This window comes from Alosa pseudoharengus, unplaced genomic scaffold, assembly GCF_046254945.1.
Source record: "Alosa pseudoharengus isolate Yale_2024_CS ecotype anadromous, Long Island Sound unplaced genomic scaffold, YU_APseudo_1.1 YU_APseudo_1.1_scf_13, whole genome shotgun sequence".
NCBI classification, from domain to species: domain Eukaryota; kingdom Metazoa; phylum Chordata; class Actinopteri; order Clupeiformes; family Clupeidae; genus Alosa; species Alosa pseudoharengus.
The window spans coordinates 30,290,202-30,314,534 of NW_027468598.1; the positions used below are offsets into that span (position 1 = coordinate 30,290,202).

General features: G+C 42.7%; 1 protein-coding gene across 2 annotated transcripts in view; it reads left to right on the forward strand.

Annotated features, from left to right (window-relative positions):
• Positions 1 to 24,333, forward strand: part of tmprss4a (transmembrane serine protease 4a) — a 115,814-nt gene that overhangs the window by 72,430 nt on the left and 19,051 nt on the right. The window contains exon 1 of one of the 2 annotated variants that reach the window (XM_076282816.1): positions 22,792 to 23,335. The exons of the other annotated variant lie outside the window; for it this stretch is intronic. Coding sequence (XP_076138931.1) covers positions 23,330 to 23,335 — 6 coding nt within the window. The 5' untranslated portion in view covers positions 22,792 to 23,329. Of the gene's footprint in view, positions 1 to 22,791; positions 23,336 to 24,333 lie in introns of those variants that run through there. 2 annotated transcript variants of the gene reach the window in all.

A 24,333-nucleotide genomic window follows, 5' to 3' on the forward strand; every position in this document is an offset into this window, starting at 1 on the left:
GTCCTCACAATCAGATACAAAGTCCCTGTACCAAGTTTGGACTTCATACATTAAAGCATAGCCGAGATGTTAGCCCACTTCCTGTTTGGTGGCTTCATCGCCATATTTGATTGTCTGTCACGGGCAAACAAAAATGAAATAAAAAAATCTGACAAGTATCGTTTGTGCGGCTCGGTCTGAAGATCATCTCTGCCAAGTTCTGTGAAAATCAAATGAAATCTGGGACCGCTGAAACTTTTCGTAGAGTTTAGACCAATTCCAATATGGCGGAGGTCCAATATGGCGGAAAGTGATGGGATAGGAGTCGATGAACTCGGGATGGTCCAAGGATTCAGATGCTACCTCAATTGTGAAAATCAGACAAAAGAGTCAAGGATCACGCGCATGAACGCATGTGCAGCACTAAACTGGTGGTGGCGCTACTGTGTTCAATGTATATGCATGAAAATTGGTGTGAGTGATTGGGACAGTGTCCCGACTAATGGTCTCGAGTTTTGTTATGTTAACTCAAAGCATCACCTAGATGTTTGTCCACTTCCTGTTTGGCGTCCTCGTCACCATATTTGATTGGCTGTCACGGGCAAACAAAAATGAAATTGAAAAATCTGACCAGTATCGTTTGTGCGGCTCGGGCAGAAGATCATCTCCAACAAGTTTCGTGAAAATCTGAGGAAATTTGTAACCGCTGAAACTTTTCGTAGAGTTTGGACTAAATCCAATATGGCGGAGGTCCAGTATGGCCAAAAGTGACGTAATAGGGGTCAATCAACTCAAGTCAGTCCAGGGATTCCAACGGTGCTTAATTTGTGAAAATCGAACACACCGTTCAATTGTTACATGCGTAAATGTGAGTCCAGATTCGACCTATTGGTGGCGCTAGAGTGTTCGGCATAGAGCTTTGTAAATTCGTGAGAGTGATCATGGGACGGTCCTGAATCAGGGCGCTAAATTTCATAATAATAATGACTTGCAAATACCTTTCAACCCAGCTTTTCAACTTTCAGCCAAACTTTGACCTGTTGGTGGCGCTAGACGGCTGGGTTTAGAGGTCCGTAAATGAGTGTGAGTGGTCAGTGGAGTGTCCCGAAACTTTCGACGAAAAAATCTGAACTTTTTAGCCAGGCGTTCTATGGGCTGCCATAGACTCCAATGGCAGAAGTGTAATAATAATAATAATAATAATAGGAAAAACTACTAAAACAATGGGTGCCTTCGCAGCTTCGCTGCTAGGCCCCCAAATATAGCTGCAAGCAGCAATGCGGGGGCCTAGCAGAGCGCTATAGCAGAAATGGCGTTGCCACGGCATCAGCAAGCACTTACAGCAAGAGGCCAAATTACACCAATGTCTTTGTGCGGTCTCACAATCAGCTACCATGTCCCTCTACCAAGTTTGGACTTCATACACCAAAGTGTTGCTGAGATGTGAGCTCACTTTCATTATTACAGCACCCCTAGAGGCCAAATGAGAACACTTTCCTTCATGTCCTCACAATCAGCTAATATGTCCCTGTACCAAGTTTGGACTTCATACACCAAAGTGTTGCTGAGATACGAGCTCACTTCCTGTATTACAGCGCCCCCTATGGAGGCCAAATGATTCCAATTTCCTAGTGCATCATCATAATCAGGTAACAGGTCCTTATACTAAGTTTGGACTTTGTACACCAAAGCGTTGCTGAGATACAAGCTCACTTCCTGTATTACAGCGCCCCCTATAGAGGCCAAATGATGCCAATTTCTTACCGTGTCCTCACAATCAGATACAAAGTCCCTGTACCAAGTTTGGACTTCATACATTAAAGCATAGCCGAGATGTTAGCCCACTTCCTGTTTGGTGGCTTCATCGCCATATTTGATTGTCTGTCACGGGCAAACAAAAATGAAATAAAAAAATCTGACAAGTATCGTTTGTGCGGCTCGGTCTGAAGATCATCTCTGCCAAGTTCTGTGAAAATCAAATGAAATCTGGGACCGCTGAAACTTTTCGTAGAGTTTAGACCAATTCCAATATGGCGGAGGTCCAATATGGCGGAAAGTGATGGGATAGGAGTCGATGAACTCGGGATGGTCCAAGGATTCAGATGCTACCTCAATTGTGAAAATCAGACAAAAGAGTCAAGGATCACGCGCATGAACGCATGTGCAGCACTAAACTGGTGGTGGCGCTACTGTGTTCAATGTATATGCATGAAAATTGGTGTGAGTGATTGGGACAGTGTCCCGACTAATGGTCTCGAGTTTTGTTATGTTAACTCAAAGCATCACCTAGATGTTTGTCCACTTCCTGTTTGGCGTCCTCGTCACCATATTTGATTGGCTGTCACGGGCAAACAAAAATGAAATTGAAAAATCTGACCAGTATCGTTTGTGCGGCTCGGGCAGAAGATCATCTCCAACAAGTTTCGTGAAAATCTGAGGAAATTTGTAACCGCTGAAACTTTTCGTAGAGTTTGGACTAAATCCAATATGGCGGAGGTCCAGTATGGCCAAAAGTGACGTAATAGGGGTCAATCAACTCAAGTCAGTCCAGGGATTCCAACGGTGCTTAATTTGTGAAAATCGAACACACCGTTCAATTGTTACATGCGTAAATGTGAGTCCAGATTCGACCTATTGGTGGCGCTAGAGTGTTCGGCATAGAGCTTTGTAAATTCGTGAGAGTGATCATGGGACGGTCCTGAATCAGGGCGCTAAATTTCATAATAATAATGACTTGCAAATACCTTTCAACCCAGCTTTTCAACTTTCAGCCAAACTTTGACCTGTTGGTGGCGCTAGACGGCTGGGTTTAGAGGTCCGTAAATGAGTGTGAGTGGTCAGTGGAGTGTCCCGAAACTTTCGACGAAAAAATCTGAACTTTTTAGCCAGGCGTTCTATGGGCTGCCATAGACTCCAATGGCAGAAGTGTAATAATAATAATAATAATAATAGGAAAAACTACTAAAACAATGGGTGCCTTCGCAGCTTCGCTGCTAGGCCCCCAAATATAGCTGCAAGCAGCAATGCGGGGGCCTAGCAGAGCGCTATAGAGCAGAGCGCAGAGCAAGCACTCAGCAGCAAGAGGACAAATTACACCAACGTCTTTGTGCGTTCTCACAATCAGCTACCATGTCCCTCTACCAAGTTTGGACTTCATACACCAAAGTGTTGCTGAGATGTGAGCTCACTTTCATTATTACAGCACCCCTAGAGGCCAAATGAGAACACTTTCCTTCATGTTCTCACAATCAGCTAATATGTCCCTGTACCAAGTTTGGACTTAATACACCGAAGTGTTGCTGAGATACGAGCTCACTTCCTGTATTACAGCGCCCCCTATAGAGGCCAAATGATTCCAATTTCCTAGTGCATCATCATAATCAGGTAACAGGTCCTTATACTAAGTTTGGACTTTGTACACCAAAGCGTTGCTGAGATACAAGCTCACTTCCTGTATTACAGCGCCCCCTATAGAGGCCAAATGATGCCAATTTCTTACCGTGTCCTCACAATCAGATACAAAGTCCCTGTACCAAGTTTGGACTTCATACATTAAAGCATAGCCGAGATGTTAGCCCACTTCCTGTTTGGTGGCTTCATCGCCATATTTGATTGTCTGTCACGGGCAAACAAAAATGAAATTAAAAAATCTGACAAGTATCGTTTGTGCGGCTCGGTCTGAAGATCATCTCTGCCAAGTTCTGTGAAAATCAAATGAAATTTGGGACCGCTGAAACTTTTCGTAGAGTTTAGACCAATTCCAATATGGCGGAGGTCCAATATGGCGGAAAGTGATGGGATAGGAGTCGATGAACTCGGGATGGTCCAAGGATTCAGATGCTACCTCAATTGTGAAAATCAGACAAAAGAGTCAAGGATCACGCGCATGAACGCATGTGCAGCATTAAACTGGTGGTGGCGCTAGTGTGTTCAATGTATATGCATGAAAATTGGTGTGAGTGATTGGGACAGTGTCCTGACTAATGGTCTCGAGTTTTGTTATGTTAACTCAAAGCGTCACCTAGATGTTTGTCCACTTCCTGTTTGGCGTCCTCGTCACCATATTTGATTGGCTGTCACGGGCAAACAAAAATGAAATTGAAAAATCTGACCAGTATCGTTTGTGCGGCTCGGGCAGAAGATCATCTCCAACAAGTTTCGTGAAAATCTGAGGAAATTTGTAACCGCTGAAACTTTTCGTAGAGTTTTGACTAAATCCAATATGGCAGAGGTCCAGTATGGCCAAAAGTGACGTAATAGGGGTCAATCAACTCAAGTCAGTCCAGGGATTCCAACGGTGCTTAATTTGTGAAAATCGAACACACCGTTCAATTGTTACATGCGTAAATGTGAGTCCAGATTCGACCTATTGGTGGCGCTAGAGTGTTCGGCATAGAGCTTTGTAAATTCGTGAGAGTGATCATGGGACGGTCCTGAATCAGGGCGCTAAATTTCATAATAATAATGACTTGCAAATACCTTTCAACCCAGCTTTTCAACTTTCAGCCAAACTTTGACCTGTTGGTGGCGCTAGACGGCTGGGTTTAGAGGTCTGTAAATGAGTGTGAGTGGTCAGTGGAGTGTCCCGAAACTTTCGACGAAAAAATCTGAACTTTTTAGCCAGGCGTTCTATGGGCTGCCATAGACTCCAATGGCAGAAGTTTTATAATAATAATAATAATAATAGGAAAAACTACTAACTCAATGGGTGCCTTCGCAGCTTCGCTGCTAGGCCCCCAAATATAGCTGCAAGCAGCAATGCGGGGGCCTAGCAGAGCGCTATAGCAGAAATGGCGTTGCCACGGCATCAGCAAGCACTTACAGCAAGAGGCCAAATTACACCAATGTCTTTGTGCGGTCTCACAATCAGCTACCATGTCCCTCTACCAAGTTTGGACTTCATACACCAAAGTGTTGCTGAGATGTGAGCTCACTTTCATTATTACAGCACCCCTAGAGGCCAAATGAGAACACTTTCCTTCATGTCCTCACAATCAGCTAATATGTCCCTGTACCAAGTTTGGACTTCATACACCAAAGTGTTGCTGAGATACGAGCTCACTTCCTGTATTACAGCGCCCCCTATGGAGGCCAAATGATTCCAATTTCCTAGTGCATCATCATAATCAGGTAACAGGTCCTTATACTAAGTTTGGACTTTGTACACCAAAGCGTTGCTGAGATACAAGCTCACTTCCTGTATTACAGCGCCCCCTATAGAGGCCAAATGATGCCAATTTCTTACCGTGTCCTCACAATCAGATACAAAGTCCCTGTACCAAGTTTAGACTTCATACATTAAAGCATAGCCGAGATGTTAGCCCACTTCCTGTTTGGCGTCCTCGTCACCATATTTGATTGGCTGTCACGGGCAAACAAAAATGAAATTGAAAAATCTGACCAGTATCGTTTGTGCGGCTCGGGCAGAAGATCATCTCCAACAAGTTTCGTGAAAATCTGAGGAAATTTGTAACCGCTGAAACTTTTCGTAGAGTTTGGACTAAATCCAATATGGCGGAGGTCCAGTATGGCCAAAAGTGACGTAATAGGGGTCAATCAACTCAAGTCAGTCCAGGGATTCCAACGGTGCTTAATTTGTGAAAATCGAACACACCGTTCAATTGTTACATGCGTAAATGTGAGTCCAGATTCGACCTATTGGTGGCGCTAGAGTGTTCGGCATAGAGCTTTGTAAATTTGTGAGAGTGATCATGGGACGGTCCTGAATCAGGGCGCTAAATTTCATAATAATAATGACTTGCAAATACCTTTCAACCCAGCTTTTCAACTTTCAGCCAAACTTTGACCTGTTGGTGGCGCTAGACGGCTGGGTTTAGAGGTCCGTAAATGAGTGTGAGTGGTCAGTGGAGTGTCCCGGAACTTTCGACGAAAAAATCTGAACTTTTTAGCCAGGCGTTCTATGGGCTGCCATAGACTCCAATGGCAGAAGTTTTATAATAATAATAATAATAATAGGAAAAACTACTAACTCAATGGGTGCCTTCGCAGCTTCGCTGCTAGGCCCCCAATAATAATAATAAATATAGCTGCAAGCAGCAATGCGGGGGCCAAGCAGTGCGCTATAGCAGGAATGGCGTTGCCATGGGATGAGCAAGCACTCACAGCAAGTTTGATGGCAATTGGATAAAGAACGGCTGAGAAATAAGCTAATTTACTTTGTTAAAGCACAACTAGAGGCCAAATTACACCAATGTCCTTGTGCGTTCTTACAATCAGCTCCCATATCCGTCTACCAAGTTTGGACTTCATACACCAAAGTGTTGCTGAGATGTGAGCTCACTTTCTTTATTGCAACACCCCTAGAGGCCAAATGAGACCACTTTCCTTGCATATCCTCACAATCAGCTAATATGTCCATGTATCAAGTTTGGACTTCATACAACGAAGCGTTGCTGAGATATGAGCCCACTTCCTGTATTACAGCGCCCCCTATAGAGGCCAAATGATGCCAATTTCCTACTGTGTCCTCACAATCAGATACCAAGTCCCTGTACCAAGTTTGGACTTCATACATCAAAGCGTTGCTGAGATACAAGCTCACTTCCTGTATTGCAGCGCCCCCTGTAGAGGCCAAATGACGCCAATTTCCTAGTGCATCCCCACAATCAGGTACCAAGTCTCTATACCAAGTTTGGACTTCGTACATCAAAGCATTGCTGAGATACAAGCTCACTTCCTGTATTGCAGCGCCCCCTATAGAGGCCAAATGATGCCAATTTCCTAGTGCGTCCTCACAATCAGATACCAAGTCCCTGTACCAAGTTTGGACTTCATACATTAAAGCGTAGCCGAGATGTTAGCCCACTTCCTGTTAGGCGGCATCGTCGCCATGTGTGATTTGCTGTCACGGGCAAATAAACTTAAAATTAAAAAATCTGACAAGTATCGTTTGTGCGGCTCGGTCTGAAGATCATCTCCGCCAAGTTCTGAGAAAATCGGAAGAAATTTGTAACCGCTGAAACTTTTCGTAGAGTTTGGACTAAATCCAACATGGCGGAGGTCCAATATGGCGGAAAGTGACGGGATAGGGGTCGATGAACTTGGGATGTTCCAAGGATTAAGACGCTACCTCAATTGTGAAAATCAGACAAAAGAGTCAAGGATCACGCGCATGAACGCATGTCCAGCATTGAACTGGTGGTGGCGCTAGAGTGTTCAATGTATATGCATAAAAATTGCTGTGAGTGATTGGGACAGTGTCCTGACTAATGGTATCGAGTTTTGTTATGTTAACTCAAAGCGTCACGGAGATGTTAGTCCACTTCCTGTTTGGCGGCTTCATCACCATATTTGATTGGCTGTTACAGGCAAACAAAAATGAAATTGAAAAATCTGACAAGTATCGTTTTTGCGGCTCGGGCAGAAGATCATCTCCGCCAAGTTCTGTGAAAATCGGATGAAATTTGTAACCGCTGAAACTTTTCGTAGAGTTTGGACTAAATCCAATATGTCGGAGGTCCAATATTGCAGAAAGTGACGGGATAGGAGTCGATGAACTCGGGATGGTCCAGGGATTCAGACGCTACCTCAATTGTGAAAATCAGACAAAAGAGTCAAGGAATACGCGCATGAACGCATGTCCAGCATTAAACTGGTGGTGGCGCTAGAGTATTCAATGTATGCATAAAAATTGCTGTGAGAGATTGGGACAGTGTCCTGACTAATGGTACCGAGTTTTGTTATGTTAGCTCAAAATGCCACAGAGATGTTAGTCCACTTCCTGTTTGGCAGCTTCATCGCCATATTTGATTGGCTGTCACGGGCAAACAAAAATGAAATTGAAAAATCTGACAAGTATCTTTTGTGCGGCTCGGGAAGAAGATCATCTCCGCCAAGTTCCATGAAAATCGGATGAAATTTCTGACCGCTGAAACTTTTTGTAGAGTTTGGACTAAATCCAATATGACGGAGGTCCAATATGGCGGAAAGTGACGTAATAGGGTTCATTGAAATTAGGTCGGTCCAGGGATTCCAACGGTGCCTGATATGTGAAAATCGGACGCACCGTTCAATGGTCACATGCGTGAATGCAATCCAGGTTCGACCCATTGGTGGCGCTAGAGTGTTGGGCATAGAGTTCTGTAAATTGGTGAGAGTCATCATGGGACAGTGCTGAATCAGTGTGCCAAATGTCATAACTTTAGACCCAGCGGTTCAATTTTCGGCCAGATTTTGACCTGTTGGTGGCGCTAGATGGCTGGGTTTAGAGGTCCGTAAATGAGTGTGAGTGGTCAGTGGAGTGTCCCGAAACTTTCTGCCAAAAAATCTGAACTTTTTAGCCAGGCGTTCTATGGGCTGCCATAGACTACTCCAATGGCAGAAGTGTAATAATAGGAAAAGCTAGTAACTCAATGGGTGCCTTCGCAGCTTCGCTGCTTGGCCCCCAAATATAGCTGCAAGCAGCAATGTGGGGGCCAAGCAGTGTGCTATAGCAGGAATGGCATTGCCAGGGCATGAGCAAGCAATCACAGCAAGTTTGATTGCAATTGGATAAAGAACGGCTGAGAAATAAGCTCATTTACTTTGTTACAGCGCCCCTAGATGCCAAATTACACCAATGTCCTTGTGTGTTCTCACAATCAGTTACGATGTCCCTCTACCAAGTTTGGACTTCATACACCAAAGTGTTGCTGAGATGTGAGCTCACGTTCTTTATTACAGCACCCCTAGAGGTCAAATGAGACCACTTTCCTTGCATGTCCTCACAATTAGCTAATATGTCCATGTATCAAGTATGGACTTCATGCATCAAAGCGTTGCTAAGATAGGAGCTCACTTCCTGTATTGCAGCGCCCCCTATAGAGGCCAAATGATTCCAATTTCCTAGTGTGTCATCATAATCAGGTAACAGGTCCTTATACCAAGTTTGGACTTTTTACACCGAAGCGTTGCTGAGATACAAGCTCACTTCCTGTATTACAGCGCCCCCTATAGAGGCCACATGATGCCAATTTCGTAGTGCGTCCTCACAATCAGATACCAAGTCCCTGTACCAAGTTTGGACTTCATACATTAAAGCGTAGCCGAGATGTTAGCCCACTTCCTGTTTGGCGGCATCGTCGCCATGTGTGATTGACTGTCACGGGCAAATAAACTTGAAATTAAAAAATCTGACAAGTATTGTTTGTGTGGCTCGGTCTGAAGATCATCTCCGCCAAGTTCTGTGAAAATCGGATGAAATTTGTAACCGCTGAAACTTTTCATAGAGTTTGGACTAAATCCAATATGGCGGAGGTCCAATATGGCGGAAAGTGACGGGATAGGGGTCGATGAACTCAAGATTGTTCAAGGATTCAGACGCTACCTCAATTGTGAAAATTAGACAAAAGAGTCAAGGATCACGAGCATGAACGCATGTCCAGCTTTGAACTGGTGGTGGCGCTAGAGTGTTCAATGTATATGCACGAAAATTGGTGCGAGTGATTGGGACAGTGTCCTGACTAATGGTATCAAGTCTTGTTATGTTAACTCAAAGCGTCACCTAGATGTTTGTCCACTTCCTGTTTGGTGGCTTCATTGCCATATTGGATTGGCTGTCACGAGCAAACAAAAATGAAATTAAAAAATCTGACCAGTATCGTTTGTGCGGCTCGGTCTGAAGATCATCTCCTCCAAGTTCTGTGAAAATCGGATGAAATTTGTAACCGCTGAAACTTTTCGTAGAGTTTGGACTAAATCCAATATGGCGGAGGTCCAATATGGCGGAAAGTGATGGGATAGGGGTCATTGAACTTAGGTCGGTCCAGGGATTCCAACGGTGCCTGATATGTGAAAATCGGACGCACCATTCAATGGTCACATGCATGAATGCAATCCAGGTTCGACCCATTGGTGGCGCTAGAGTGTTGGGCATAGAGTTCTGGAAATTGGTGAGAGTGATCATGGGACAGTGCTGAATCAGTGTGCCTAATTTCATAACTTTAGACCCAGCGGTTCAATTTTCGGCCAGATTTTGACCTGTTGGTGGCGCTAGATGGCTGGGTTTAGAGGTCCGTAAATGAGTGTGAATGGTCAGTGGAGTGTCCCGAAACTTTCTGCCAAAAAATCTGCACTTTTTAGCCAGGCGTTCTATGGGCTGCCATAGACTCCAATGGCAGAAGTTTTATAATAATAATAAATATAGCTGCAAGCAGCAATGCGGGGGCCAAGCAGTGCGCTATAGCAGGAATGGCGTTGCCATGGCATGAGCAACCACTCACAGCAAGTTTGATGGCAATTGGATAAAGAACGGCTGAGAAATAAGCTCATTTACTTTGTTACAGCGCCCCTAGAGGCCAAATTACACCAATGTCCTTGTGCGTTCTTACAATCAGCTCCCATGTCCGTCTACCAAGTTTGGACTTCATACACCAAAGTGTTGCTGAGATGTGAGCTCATTTTCTTTATTGCAACACCCCTAGAGGCCAAATGAGACCACTTTCCTTGCATGTCCTCACAATCAGATAATATGCCCATGTATCACGTTTGGACTTCATACAACGAAGCGTTGCTGAGATTTGAGCCCACTTCATGTATTACAGCGCCCCCTATAGAGGCCAAATGATGCCAATTTCCTACTGTGTCCTCACAATCAGATACCAAGTCCCTGTACCAAGTTTGGACTTCATACATCAAAGCGTTGCTGAGATACAAGCTCACTTCCTGTATTGCAGCGCCCCCTGTAGAAGCCAAATGACGCCAGTTTCCTAGTGCATCCCCACAATCAGGTACCAAGTCCTTATACCAAATTTGGACTTCGTACATCAAAGCGTTGCTGAGATACAAGCTCACTTCCTGTATTGCAGCGCCCCCTATAGAGGCCAAATGAATTTCCTAGGGCGTCCTCACAATCAGATACCAAGTCCCTGTACCAAGTTTGGACTTCATACATTAAAGAGAAGCCGAGATGTTAGCCCACTTCCTGTTAGGCGGCATCGTCGCCATGTGTAATTGGCTGTCACGGGCAAACAAACTTGAAAATAAAAAATCTGACAAGTATAGTTTGTGCGGCTCGGTCTGAAGATCATCTCCGCCAAGTTCTGTGAAAATCGGATGAAATTTGTAACCGCTGAAACTTTTCGTAGAGTTTGGACTAAATCCAATATGGCGGAGGTCCAATATGGCGGAAAGTGACGGGATAGGGGTCGATGAACTCGAGATTGTTCAAGGATTCAGACGCTACCTCAATTGTGAAAATCAGACAAAAGAGTCAAGGATCACACGCATGAACGCATGTCCAGCTTTGAACTGGTGGTGGCGCTAGAGTGTTCAATGTATATGCATGAAAATTGCTGTGAGTGATTGGGACAGTGTCCTGACTAATGGTATCAAGTCTTGTTATGTTAACTCAAAGCGTCACCTAGATGTTTGTCCACTTCCTGTTTGGCGGCTTCATCACCATATTTGATTGGCTGTTACAGGCAAACAAAAATGAAATTGAAAAATCTGACAAGTATCGTTTGTGCGGCTCGGGGAGAAGATCGATCATCTCCGCCAAGTTCCATGAAAATCGGATGAAATTTCTGACCGCTGAAACTTTTCGTAGAGTTTGGACTAAATCCAATATGGCGGAGGTCCAATATGGCAGAAAGTGACGTAATAGGGGTCATTGAACTTAGGTCAGTCCATGGATTCCAACGATGCCTGATATGTGAAAAATCGGACGCACCATTCAATGGTCACATGCGTGAATGCAATCCAGGTTCGACCCATTGGTGGCGCTAGAGTGTGGGGCATAGAGTTCTGGAAATTGGTGAGAGTGATCATGGGACAGTGCTGAATCAGTGTGCCTAATTTCATAACTTTAGACCCAGCGGTTCAATTTTTGGCCAGATTTTGACCTGTTGGTGGCGCTAGATGGCTGGGTTTAGAGGTCCGTAAATGAGTGTGAATGGTCAGTGGAGTGTCCCGAAACTTTCTGCCAAAAAATCTGCACTTTTTAGCCAGGCGTTCTATGGGCTGCCATAGACTCCAATGGCAGATGTGTAATAATAAATATAGCTGCAAGCAGCAATGCGGGGGCCAAGCAGTGCGCTATAGCAGGAATGGCGTTGCCATGGCAGGAGCAAGCACTCACAGCAAGTTTGATTGCAATTGGATAAAGAACGGCTGAGAAATAAGCTCATTTACTTTGTTAGAGCGCCCCTAGATGCCAAATTACACCAATGTCCTTGTGTGTTCTCACAATCAGCTACCATGTCCCTCTACCAAGTTTGGACTTCATACACCAAAGTGTTGCTGAGATGTGAGCTCACATTCTTTATTACAGCACCCCTAGAGGTCAAATGAGACCACTTTCCTTACATGTCCTCACAATCAGCTAATATGTCCATGTATCAAGTTTGGACTTCATACAACGAAGCGTTGCTGAGATTTGAGCCCACTTCCTGTATTACAGCGCCCCCTATAGATGCCAAATGATGCCAATTTCCTACTGTGTCCTCACAATCAGATACCAAGTCCCTGTACCAAGTTTGGACTTCATACATCAAAGAATTGCTGAGATACAAGCTCACATCCTGTATTGCAGCGCCCCCTGTAGAGGCCAAATGACGCCAGTTTCCTAGTGCATCCCCACAATCAGGTACCAAGTCTCTATACCAAGTTTGGACTTCGTACATCAAAGCGTTGCTGAGATACAAGCTCACTTCCTGTATTGCAGCGCCCCCTATAGAGGCCAAATGATGCCAATTTCCTAGGGCGTCCTCACAATCAGATACCAAGTCCCTGTACTAAGTTTGGACTTCATACATTAAAGCGTAGCCGAGATGTTAGCCCACTTCCTGTTTGGCGGCATCGTCGCCATGTGTGATTGACTGTCACGGGCAAATAAACTTGAAATTAAAAAATCTGACAAGTATTGTTTGTGTGGCTCGGTCTGAAGATCATCTCCGCCAAGTTCTGTGAAAATCGGATGAAATTTGTAACCGCTGAAACTTTTCATAGAGTTTGGACTAAATCCAATATGGCGGAGGTCCAATATGGCGGAAAGTGACGGGATAGGGGTCGATGAACTCAAGATTGTTCAAGGATTCAGACGCTACCTCAATTGTGAAAATTAGACAAAAGAGTCAAGGATCACGAGCATGAACGCATGTCCAGCTTTGAACTGGTGGTGGCGCTAGAGTGTTCAATGTATATGCACGAAAATTGGTGCGAGTGATTGGGGCAGTGTCCTGACTAATGGTATCAAGTCTTGTTATGTTAACTCAAAGCGTCACCTAGATGTTTGTCCACTTCCTGTTTGGTGGCTTCATTGCCATATTGGATTGGCTGTCACGAGCAAACAAAAATGAAATTAAAAAATCTGACCAGTATCGTTTGTGTGGCTCGGTCTGAAGATCATCTCCTCCAAGTTCTGTGAAAATCGGATGAAATTTGTAACCGCTGAAACTTTTCGTAGAGTTTGGACTAAATCCAATATGGCGGAGGTCCAATATGGCGGAAAGTGACGGGATAGGGGTCATTGAACTTAGGTCGGTCCAGGGATTCCAACGGTGCCTGATATGTGAAAATCGGACGTACCATTCAATGGTCACATGCATGAATGCAATCCAGGTTCGACCCATTGGTGGCGCTAGAGTGTTGGGCATAGAGTTCTGGAAATTGGTGAGAGTGATCATGGGACAGTGCTGAATCAGTGTGCCTAATTTCATAACTTTAGACCCAGCGGTTCAATTTTCGGCCAGATTTTGACCTGTTGGTGGCGCTAGACTGCTGGGTTTAGAGGTCCGTAAATGAGTGTGAGTGGTCAGTGGAGTGTCCCGAAACTTTCTGCCAAAAAATCTGCACTTTTTAGCCAGGCGTTCTATGGGCTGCCATAGACTCCAATGGCAGAAGTGTAATAATAGGAAAAGCTAGTAACTCAATGGGTGCCTTCGCAGCTTCGCTGCTTGGCCCCCAATAATAGGAAAAGCTAGTAACTCAATGGGTGCCTTCGCAGCTTCGCTGCTTGGCCCCCAATAATAGGAAAAGCTAGTAACTCAATGGGTGCCTTCGCAGCTTCGCTGCTTGGCCCCCAAATATAGCTGCAAGCAGCAATGCGGGGGCCTAGCAGAGCGCTATAGCAGGAATGGCGTTGCCATGGCATGAGCAAGCACTCACAGCAAGAGGCCAAATTACACCAATGTCCTTGTGCGTTCTCACAATCAGCTACCATGTCCCTCTACCAAGTTTGGACTTCATACACCAAAGTGTTTCTGAGATGTGAGCTCACTTTCTTTATTACAGCACCCCTAGAGGCCAAATGAGACCTCTTTCCTTGCATGTCCTCACAATCAGCTAATATGTCCCTGTACCAAGTTTGGACTTCATACATCGAAGAGTTGCTGAGATACGAGCCCACTTCCTGTATTACAGCGCCCTCTATAGAGGCCAAATGATGCCAATTTCTTACTGTGTCCTCACAATCAGATACAAAGTCCCTGTACCAAGTTTGGACTTCATACATCAAAGCGTTGCTGAGATACAAGCTCACTTCCTGTATTGCAGCGCCCCCTGTAGAGGCCAAATGATGCCAATTTCCTAGTGCAACCCCACAATCAGGTACCAAGTCTCTATAACAAGTTTGGACTTCGTACATCAAAGCATTGCTGAGATACAAGCTCACTTCCTGTATTGCAGCGCCCCCTATAGAGGCCAAATTATGCCAATTTCCTAGTGCTTCCTCACATTCAGATACCAAGTCCCTGTATCAAGTTTGGACTTCATACATTAAAGTGTAGCCGAGATGTTAGCCCACTTCCTGTTAGGTGGCATCGTCGCCATGTGTGATTGGCTGTCACGGGCAAACAAACTTGAAAATAAAAAATCTGACAAGTATCGTTTGTGCGGCTCGGTCTGAAGATCATCTCCGTCAAGTTCTGTGAAAATCGGATGAAATTTGTAACCGCTGAAACTTTTCGTAGAGTTTGGACTAAATCCAATATGGCGGAGGTCCAATATGGCGGAAAGTGACGGGATAGGGGTCGATTAACTCGAAATTGTCCAAGGATTCAGACGCTACCTCTATTGTGAAAATCAGACAAAAGAGTCAAGGATCACGCACTTGAACACATGTCCAGCGTTGAACTGGTGGTGGCGCTAGAGTGTTCAATGTATATGCATAAAAATTGCTGTGAGTGATTGGGACAGTGTCCTGACTAATGGTATCGAGTTTTGTTATGTTAACTCAAAGCGTAACCTAGATGTTTGTCCACTTCCTGTTTGGCGGCTTCATCGCCATATTTGATTGGCTGTCACAGGCAAACAAAAATGAAATTGAAAAATCTGACAAGTATCTTTTGTGCGGCTCGGGCAGAAGATCATCTCCGTCAAGTTCCAGGAAAATCGGATGAAATTTGTGAACGCTGAAACTTTTCGTAGAGTTTGGACTAAATCCAATATGGCGGAGGTCCAATATGGCAGAAAGTGACGGGATAGGGGTCGATGAACTCGGGATGGTCCAAGGATTCAGACGCTACCTCAATTGTGAAAATCAGACAAAAGAGTCAAGGATCACGCGCATGAACGCATGTCCAGCCTTAAACTGGTGGTGGCGCTAGTGTGTTCAATGTATATGCATGAAAATTGGTGTGAGTGATTGGGACAGTGTCCTTACTAATGGTCTCGAGTTTTGTTATGTTAACTCAAAGCGGCACCTAGATGTTTGTCCACTTCCTGTTTGGCGGCTTTGTCACCATATTTGATTGGCTGTCACGGGCAAACAAACTTGAAATTGAAAAATCTGGCAAGTATCTTTTGTGCGGCTCGGTCTGATGATCATCTCAGCCAAGTGTCATGAAAATCGGAAGAAATTTACGAACGCTGAAACTTTTCGTAGAGTTTGGACTAAATCCAATATGGCGGAGGTCCAGTATGGCGGAAAGTGACGTAGTAGGGGTCATTCAACTCAGTTCAGTCCAGGGATTCCAACGGTGCTTGATTTGTGAAAATCGAACACACCGTATAATTGTTACATGCGTGAATGTGAGTCCAGATTCGACCCATTGGTGGCGCTAGAGTGTTCGGCATAGAGTTCTGTAAATTGGTGAGAGTGATCATGGGACGGTCCTGAATCAGGGCGCTAAATTTCATAATAATAATGACTTGCAAATACCTTTCAACCCAGCTTTTCAACTTTTGGCCAAACTTTGACCTGTTGGTGGCGCTAGACTGCTGGGTTTAGAGGTCCGTAAATGAGTGTGAGTGGTCAGTGGAGTGTCCCGAAACTTTCTGCCAAAAAATCTGCACTTTTTAGCCAGGCGTTCTATGGGCTGCCATAGACTCCAATGGCAGAAGTGTAATAATAGGAAAAGCTAGTAACTCAATGGGTGCCTTCGCAGCTTCGCTGCTTGGCCCCCAAATATAGCTGCAAGCAGCAATGCGGGGGCCTAGCAGAGCGCTATAGCAGAAATGGCGTTGCCACGGCATGAGCAAGCACTTACAGCAAGAGGCCAAATTACACCAATGTCTTTGTGCGGTCTCACAATCAGCTACCATGTCCCTCTACCAAGTTTGGACTTCATACACCAAAGTGTTGCTGAGATACGAGCTCACTTCCTGTATTACAGCGCCCCCTGTAGAGGCCAAATGATTCCAATTTCCTAGTGCATCATCATAATCAGGTAACAGGTCCTTATACTAAGTTTGGAGTTTGTACACCAAAGCGTTGCTGAGATACAAGCTCACTTCCTGTATTACAGCACCCCCTATAGAGGCCAAATGATGCCAATTTCCTGCTGTGTCCTCACAATCAGATACAAAGTCCCTGTACCCAGTTTGGACTTCATACATTAAAGCGTCTCCGAGATGTTAGCCCACTTCCTGTTTGGTGGCTTCATCGCCATATTTGATTGTCTGTCACAGGCAAACAAAAATGAAATTAAAAAATCTGACAAGTATCGTTTGTGCGGCTCGGTCTGAGGATCATCTCTGCCAAGTTCTGTGAAAATCAAATGAAATTTGGGACCGCTGAAACTTTTCGTAGAGTTTAGACCAATTCCAATATGGCGGAGGTCCAATATGGCGGAAAGTGATGGGATAGGAGTCGATGAACTCGGGATGGTCCAAGGATTCAGATGCTACCTCAATTGTGAAAATTAGACAAAAGAGTCAAGGATCACGCGCATGAACGCATGTGCAGCATTAAACTGGTGGTGGCGCTAGTGTGTTCAATGTATATGCATAAAAATTGCTGTGAGTGATTGGGACAGTGTCCTGACTAATGGTATCGAGTTTTGTTATGTTAACTCAAAGCGTCACGGAGATGTTAGTCCACTTCCTGTTTGGCGGCTTCATCACCATATTTGATTGGCTGTTACAGGCAAACAAAAATGAAATTGAAAAATCTGACAAGTATCGTTTTTGCGGCTCGGGCAGAAGATCATCTCCGCCAAGTTCTGTGAAAATCGGATGAAATTTGTAACCGCTGAAACTTTTCGTAGAGTTTGGACTAAATCCAATATGTCGGAGGTCCAATATTGCAGAAAGTGACGGGATAGGAGTCGATGAACTCGGGATGGTCCAGGGATTCAGACGCTACCTCAATTGTGAAAATCAGACAAAAGAGTCAAGGAATACGCGCATGAACGCATGTCCAGCATTAAACTGGTGGTGGCGCTAGAGTATTCAATGTATGCATAAAAATTGCTGTGAGAGATTGGGACAGTGTCCTGACTAATGGTACCGAGTTTTGTTATGTTAGCTCAAAATGCCACAGAGATGTTAGTCCACTTCCTGTTTGGCAGCTTCATCGCCATATTTGATTGGCTGTCACGGGCAAACAAAAATGAAATTGAAAAATCTGACAAGTATCTTTTGTGCGGCTCGGGAAGAAGATCATCTCCGCCAAGTTCCATGAAAATCGGATGAAATTTCTGACCGCTGAAACTTTTTGTAGAGTTTGGACTAAATCCAATATGACGGAGGTCCAATATGGCGGAAAGTGACGTAATAGGGTTCATTGAAATTAGGTCGGTCCAGGGATTCCAACGGTGCCTGATATGTGAAAATCGGACGCACCGTTCAATGGTCACATGCGTGAATGCAATCCAGGTTCGACCCATTGGTGGCGCTAGAGTGTTGGGCATAGAGTTCTGTAAATTGGTGAGAGTCATCATGGGACAGTGCTGAATCAGTGTGCCAAATGTCATAACTTTAGACCCAGCGGTTCAATTTTCGGCCAGATTTTGACCTGTTGGTGGCGCTAGATGGCTGGGTTTAGAGGTCCGTAAATGAGTGTGAGTGGTCAGTGGAGTGTCCCGAAACTTTCTGCCAAAAAATCTGAACTTTTTAGCCAGGCGTTCTATGGGCTGCCATAGACTCCAATGGCAGAAGTGTAATAATAGGAAAAGCTAGTAACTCAATGGGTGCCTTCGCAGCTTCGCTGCTTGGCCCCCAATAACTAGAAAAGCATTTCCTGAAGGAAATACAGTGCATGAAAATGCAAAAAATATGGTGTAAAATATCATACAGAGTAAAAACAAACTATATTGGTTGCTAGGTAGATGAGGTTTAATATAGTTGGAGTGACTGAACAGTTAAATAGGTGGATAGTTTATATGGTTAAATGATTTGCTTGGTAGATAAGGTTTAATATAGTTGGAATGATTGAACGGTTAAATAGGTGGATAATACTTAACTTAGTTAACTTAGCTAATGCATTTTTAGTAGTTAGCAATACTAACATGCTAACTATGTTAACCATGTGACTTAGCTAATCTAGCTAATCATTTTTAGCAGTTTTGCTAACTATGCTAACTAGCATGTTAACATGCTAGCATGCTAACTATGCTAACCATTTTACTTAGCTAACTTAGCTAATCATTTTTAACAGTTTTGCTAAAAATGCTAACTAGCATGCTAACATGTTAGCATGCTAACTATGCTAACCATGTGACTTAGCTAACTTAGCTAATCATTTTTAGCAGTTTTGTAAAAAATGCTAACTAGCATGCTAACATGTTAGCATGCTAACTATGCTAACCATGTGACTTAGCTAACTTAGCTAATCATTTTTAGCAGTTTTGTAAAAAATGCTAATTAGCATGCTAACATGTTAGCATGCTAACTATGCTAACCATGTGACTTAGCTAACTTAGCTAATCATTTTTAGCAGTTTTGTAAAAAATGCTAACTAGCATGCTAACATGCTAGCATGCTAACTATGCTAACCATGTGACTTAGCTAACTTAGCTAATCATTTTTAGCAGTTTTGTAAAAAATGCTAACTAGCATGCTAACATGCTAGCATGCTAACTATGCTAACCATGCTAACTAGCTACAGTGGGTAGGAGTCATAGTTGATGACAAGTAACAGTTACAATGGCTGAACAGTTAAAAAGTTCAGTAGTTTAAAGGGTTAAATTGTTTAACAGTGAAATATTGTAGTGAGGACTTTTATTTTGAAACAGTTTCTGGCAGAGGAAGCAGTTGAACAGGATGTGTAGTCTTAATAGGGCCAGTTTGTATGCTTAAAGCCTGAGACTGGCAGTTGAAACAGGTGGCCCGAACACCTGCCATAGGATTCTAATTGCTTAACGGCCGTATTGTGATGTCATAATCATAATGTTAAGTCAATGGGGAAATTTTGATTAGTTTTTAATTAATAGTTTAAAAAGTATAAAAGTTACAAAGTTGAAAAATACAAAGCTCACATGTCCTAAGTAAGACCTACGTAACATAGTTTGAATGAAGTTTCTACGTTAAACGGTTGAAGCTGCATTAAGTGCGTTAGAAGAAGAATAATAATAATAATAATAATAAAATGCCTTGGAATAACAGTACAGTGCATTTTCATGCACTGTAACTAGAAAAGCATTTCCTGAAGGAAATACAGTGCATGAAAATGCAAAAAATATGATGTAAAATATCATACAGAGTAAAAACAAACTATATTGGTTGCTAGGTAGATGAGGTTTAATATAGTTGGAGTGACTGAACAGTTAAATAGGTGGATAGTTTATATGGTTAAATGATTTGCTTGGAAGATAAGGTTTAATATAGTTGGAATGATTGAACGGTTAAATAGGTGGACAATACTTAACTTAGTTAACTTAGCTAATGCATTTTTAGTAGTTAGCAATGCTAACATGCTAACTATGTTAACCATGTGACTTAGCTAATCTAGCTAATCATTTTTAGCAGTTTTGCTAACTATGCTAACTAGCATGCTAACATGTTAACATGCTAACTATGCTAACCATGTGACTTAGCTAACTTAGCTAATCATTTTTAGCAGTTTTGTAAAAAATGCTAACTAGCATGCTAACATGCTAGCATGCTAACTATGCTAACCATGTGACTTAGCTAACTTAGCTAATCATTTTTAGCAGTTTTGTAAAAAATGCTAACTAGCATGCTAACATGTTAGCATGCTAACTATGCTAACCATGTGACTTAGCTAACTTAGCTAATCATTTTTAGCAGTTTTGTAAAAAATGCTAACTAGCATGCTAACATGCTAGCATGCTAACATGCTAGCATGCTAACTATGCTAACCATGCTAACTAGCTACAGTGGGTAGGAGTCATAGTTGATGACAAGTAACAGTTACAATGGCTGAACAGTTAAAAAGTTCAGTAGTTTAAAGGGTTAAATTGTTTAACAGTGAAATATTGTAGTGAGGACTTTTATTTTGAAACGGTTTTTGGCAGAGGAAGCAGTTGGACAGGATGTGTAGTCTTAATAGGGCCAGTTTGTATGCTTAAAGCCTGAGACTGGCAGTTGAAACAGGTGGCCCGAACACCTGCCGTAGGATTCTAATTGCTTAACGGCCGTATTGTGATGTCATAATCATAATGTTAAGTCAATGGGGAAATTTTGATTCGTTTTTAATTAATAGTTTAAAAAGTATAAAAGTTACAAAGTTGAAAAATACAAAGCTCACATGTCCTAAGTAAGACCTACGTAACATAGTTTGAATGAAGTTTCTACGTTAAACGGTTGAAGCTGCATTAAGTGCGTTAGAAGAAGAATAATAATAACTAGAAAAGCATTTCCTGAAGGAAATACAGTGCATGAAAATGCAAAAAATATGATGTAAAATATCATACAGAGTAAAAACAAACTATATTGGTTGCTAGGTAGATGAGGTTTAATATAGTTGGAGTGACTGAACAGTTAAATAGGTGGATAGTTTATATGGTTAAATGATTTGCTTGGAAGATAAGGTTTAATAAAGTTGGAATGATTGAACGGTTAAATAGGTGGACAATACTTAACTTAGTTAACTTAGCTAATGCATTTTTAGTAGTTAGCAATGCTAACATGCTAACTATTTTAACCATGTGACTTAGCTAATCTAGCTAATCATTTTTAGCAGTTTTGCTAACTATGCTAACTAGCATGCTAACATGTTAGCATGCTAACTATGCTAGCATGCTAACTTTGCTAACCATGTGACTTAGCTAACTTAGCTAATCATTTTTAGCAGTTTTGTAAAAAATGCTAACTAGCATGCTAACATGTTAGCATGCTAACTATGCTAACCATGTGACTTAGCTAACTTAGCTAATCATTTTTAGCAGTTTTGTAAAAAATGCTAACTAGCATGCTAACATGTTAGCATGCTAACTATGCTAACCATGTGACTTAGCTAACTTAGCTAATCATTTTTAGCAGTTTTGTAAAAAATGCTAACTAGCATGCTAACATGCTAGCATGCTAACATGCTAGCATGCTAACTATGCTAACCATGCTAACTAGCTACAGTGGGTAGGAGTCATAGTTGATGACAAGTAACAGTTACAATGGCTGAACAGTTAAAAAGTTCAGTAGTTTAAAGGGTTAAATTGTTTAACAGTGAAATATTGTAGTGAGGACTTTTATTTTGAAACAGTTTTTGGCAGAGGAAGCAGTTGAACAGGATGTGTAGTCTTAATAGGGCTAGTTTGTATGCTTAAAGCCTGAGACTGGCAGTTGAAACAGGTGGCCCGAACACCTGCCATAGGATTCTAATTGCTTAACGGCCGTATTGTGATGTCATAATCATAATGTTAAGTCAATGGGGAAATTTTGATTAGTTTTTAATTAATAGTTTAAAAAGTATAAAAGTTACAAAGTTGAAAAATACAAAGCTCACATGTCCTAAGTAAGACCTACGTAACATAGTTTGAATGAAGTTTCTACGTTAAACGGTTGAAGCTGCATTAAGTGCGTTAGAAGAAGAATAATAATAATAATAATAATAAAATGCCTTGGAATAACAGTACAGTGCATTTTCATGCACTGTAATAATAATAATAAAATGCCTTGGAATAACAGTACAGTGCATTTTCATGCACTGTAATAATAATAATAATAATAAAATGCCTTGGAATAACAGTACAGTGCATTTTCATGCACTGTAATTAAATTATATAGCACCAGGAAAGACATAGAAAACAAATCGGTTGAACTTCCCGTTGTGTTACCAACTCAGGTCTAAAGTTCAGCAGTAATAAATAATTAATAAAATATTCCAACACAATAATGTGCAAAGGAAATGGGACACAGGTTGAGATGTAGGTCTGAATGTAAAACTAAGGTCCCGTGAGTAGTCTACAGTTGCATCAATTAAATTAAATGCATATTAAACTCATCTATCAGTCATCACCTGATTCAATTTGCCTCTGGTTTCTGTTGACATGAATACTTTTGTATGTATGATTCAATGTTTTCGTTGGTTTAATAACATGGATTGGACCACACCCTCCTTGTCCGTGTGTGTGTCCGTGTGTGTGTGTGTGTGTGTGGGTGTGTACGTGTGTGTGGGTGGATGTGTGCGTGCATATGTGTTTGTGTATGCAATAAAGCAGAAATCGAAAGACAATGACAGAATGACTTTTGAAACAGAGATTGACAGGTAGATAGACCGAGTTAGAGAGCGACAACACAAGAGACAAAGAGAAGGAGGGATTCCAGGTGAGCGCTTTGAACGCAGCCAGGTGTCATCTTACAAACTACTGTTTGTCACTGGGGGTTGGCTGACTCGACTTAAAACAAAAATCTGTGTAGACCTGAGACCTGGACCTGGGAAAGATCCGGAATCCTTAAAGAAGAGCACACACTCCACAGTACTGGGACGGAAAAGGAAGGAGATAGAGAGAGACAAATGTATTAAGAAAGAGACAGAGAGGAGAGAGAGAGAGAGAGAGAGAGAGAGAGAGAGGGGGAGGGAAAGAGTAAAAAAAGTTTGCGGCTGCCTGAGGGTCTGTTAGTTTCAGAGAAACTGTTTAGCATAGACGTTTGTAGTTGTAGTCGAGCGTGTGTGTGTGTGTGTGGGTGCGTTTGCGTGTAACCCATCTGTTGGGTTTGGATCCGGCTTTTGTCCACTCCTGGTCCGGTACTGCTGTGGCATACCTGGGCTAGCCAGAAGAAGTGTTGCAGCACCATGAAGGTGAGTAGCTATAAGCATTATAACTCTCAACCTGTCACTCTCAACTTGTGTCTCCAAATGCTTATGGGTGTAGCAGAGAACTATCTGATGTCTGATATAGCATAAGAGGTGAACTTTGCAAAAGCGGAAGAGCAGATTCTGCTGCCACAATGCAATAAAACAGATGTTAAATGTGAACAATGTGAGTTGGTTCAGGAATGGACTGCTTGGTACTTTAGAAGGGTTTTCTCTTCAATTAGGGCAGTAAAGGGGTTTGGAATAGGTTTTTATAATGATTTTTACTGAAGTTGTTTCTATGTGTAAAAGATACATGCAAATCAACTAAATGGTGTTATGATTTGTTTATGAAATGAGAAGCTGTCAGATCTGTTCACAACTTCGTTTTAAGTGTATGCAGAAGCATGTTGTTACCTAAATAGATGGGGGGCTACATTTTTGTTTTGCCAATAAACAACCTAATGGGCCATGACGCGGACACGCACACATCCTCTTGGGACTGTAACAGCCCTTGCAGAGATGGCAGTCTGTGGTCTGTCTCGTAAATAAAGGACTTAGCGAGGAGTGAATTCTGTCAATACTGTCCCCACAGCTGCGTTCCCTCTCTCGTAGTGGTGACATTGTCTGAAGTCAGCTGATGGCAGTTTGTCTCATGAGTCATGTTGGCACATCTGTACCACTCTCCCTGAGGCGATACTGTAGCAGTCCGTTCCCACGATACTCCTGATGCTGTGTGATATACAGGGAGTTCACAGGATTAGTAGGGGTCATATACTGTAGACCCTTTCAACAATAAAAACAAAAACAATGCTTGAATGTTCTATTTGGTTCCCAATCTACTTCCTCTGCATTAAGATAACATATGGAATGTTAAAACGGAAGCCTTGTGGGGCCAACTATGATGCTGATAATGGAACTCTCTTGAAAGGGTCTATATAGGAATGTAGTGGAGGCTAAATGGAAGTAAACGCAGTTTATCCACCTCTTATAAGAGTTTATCC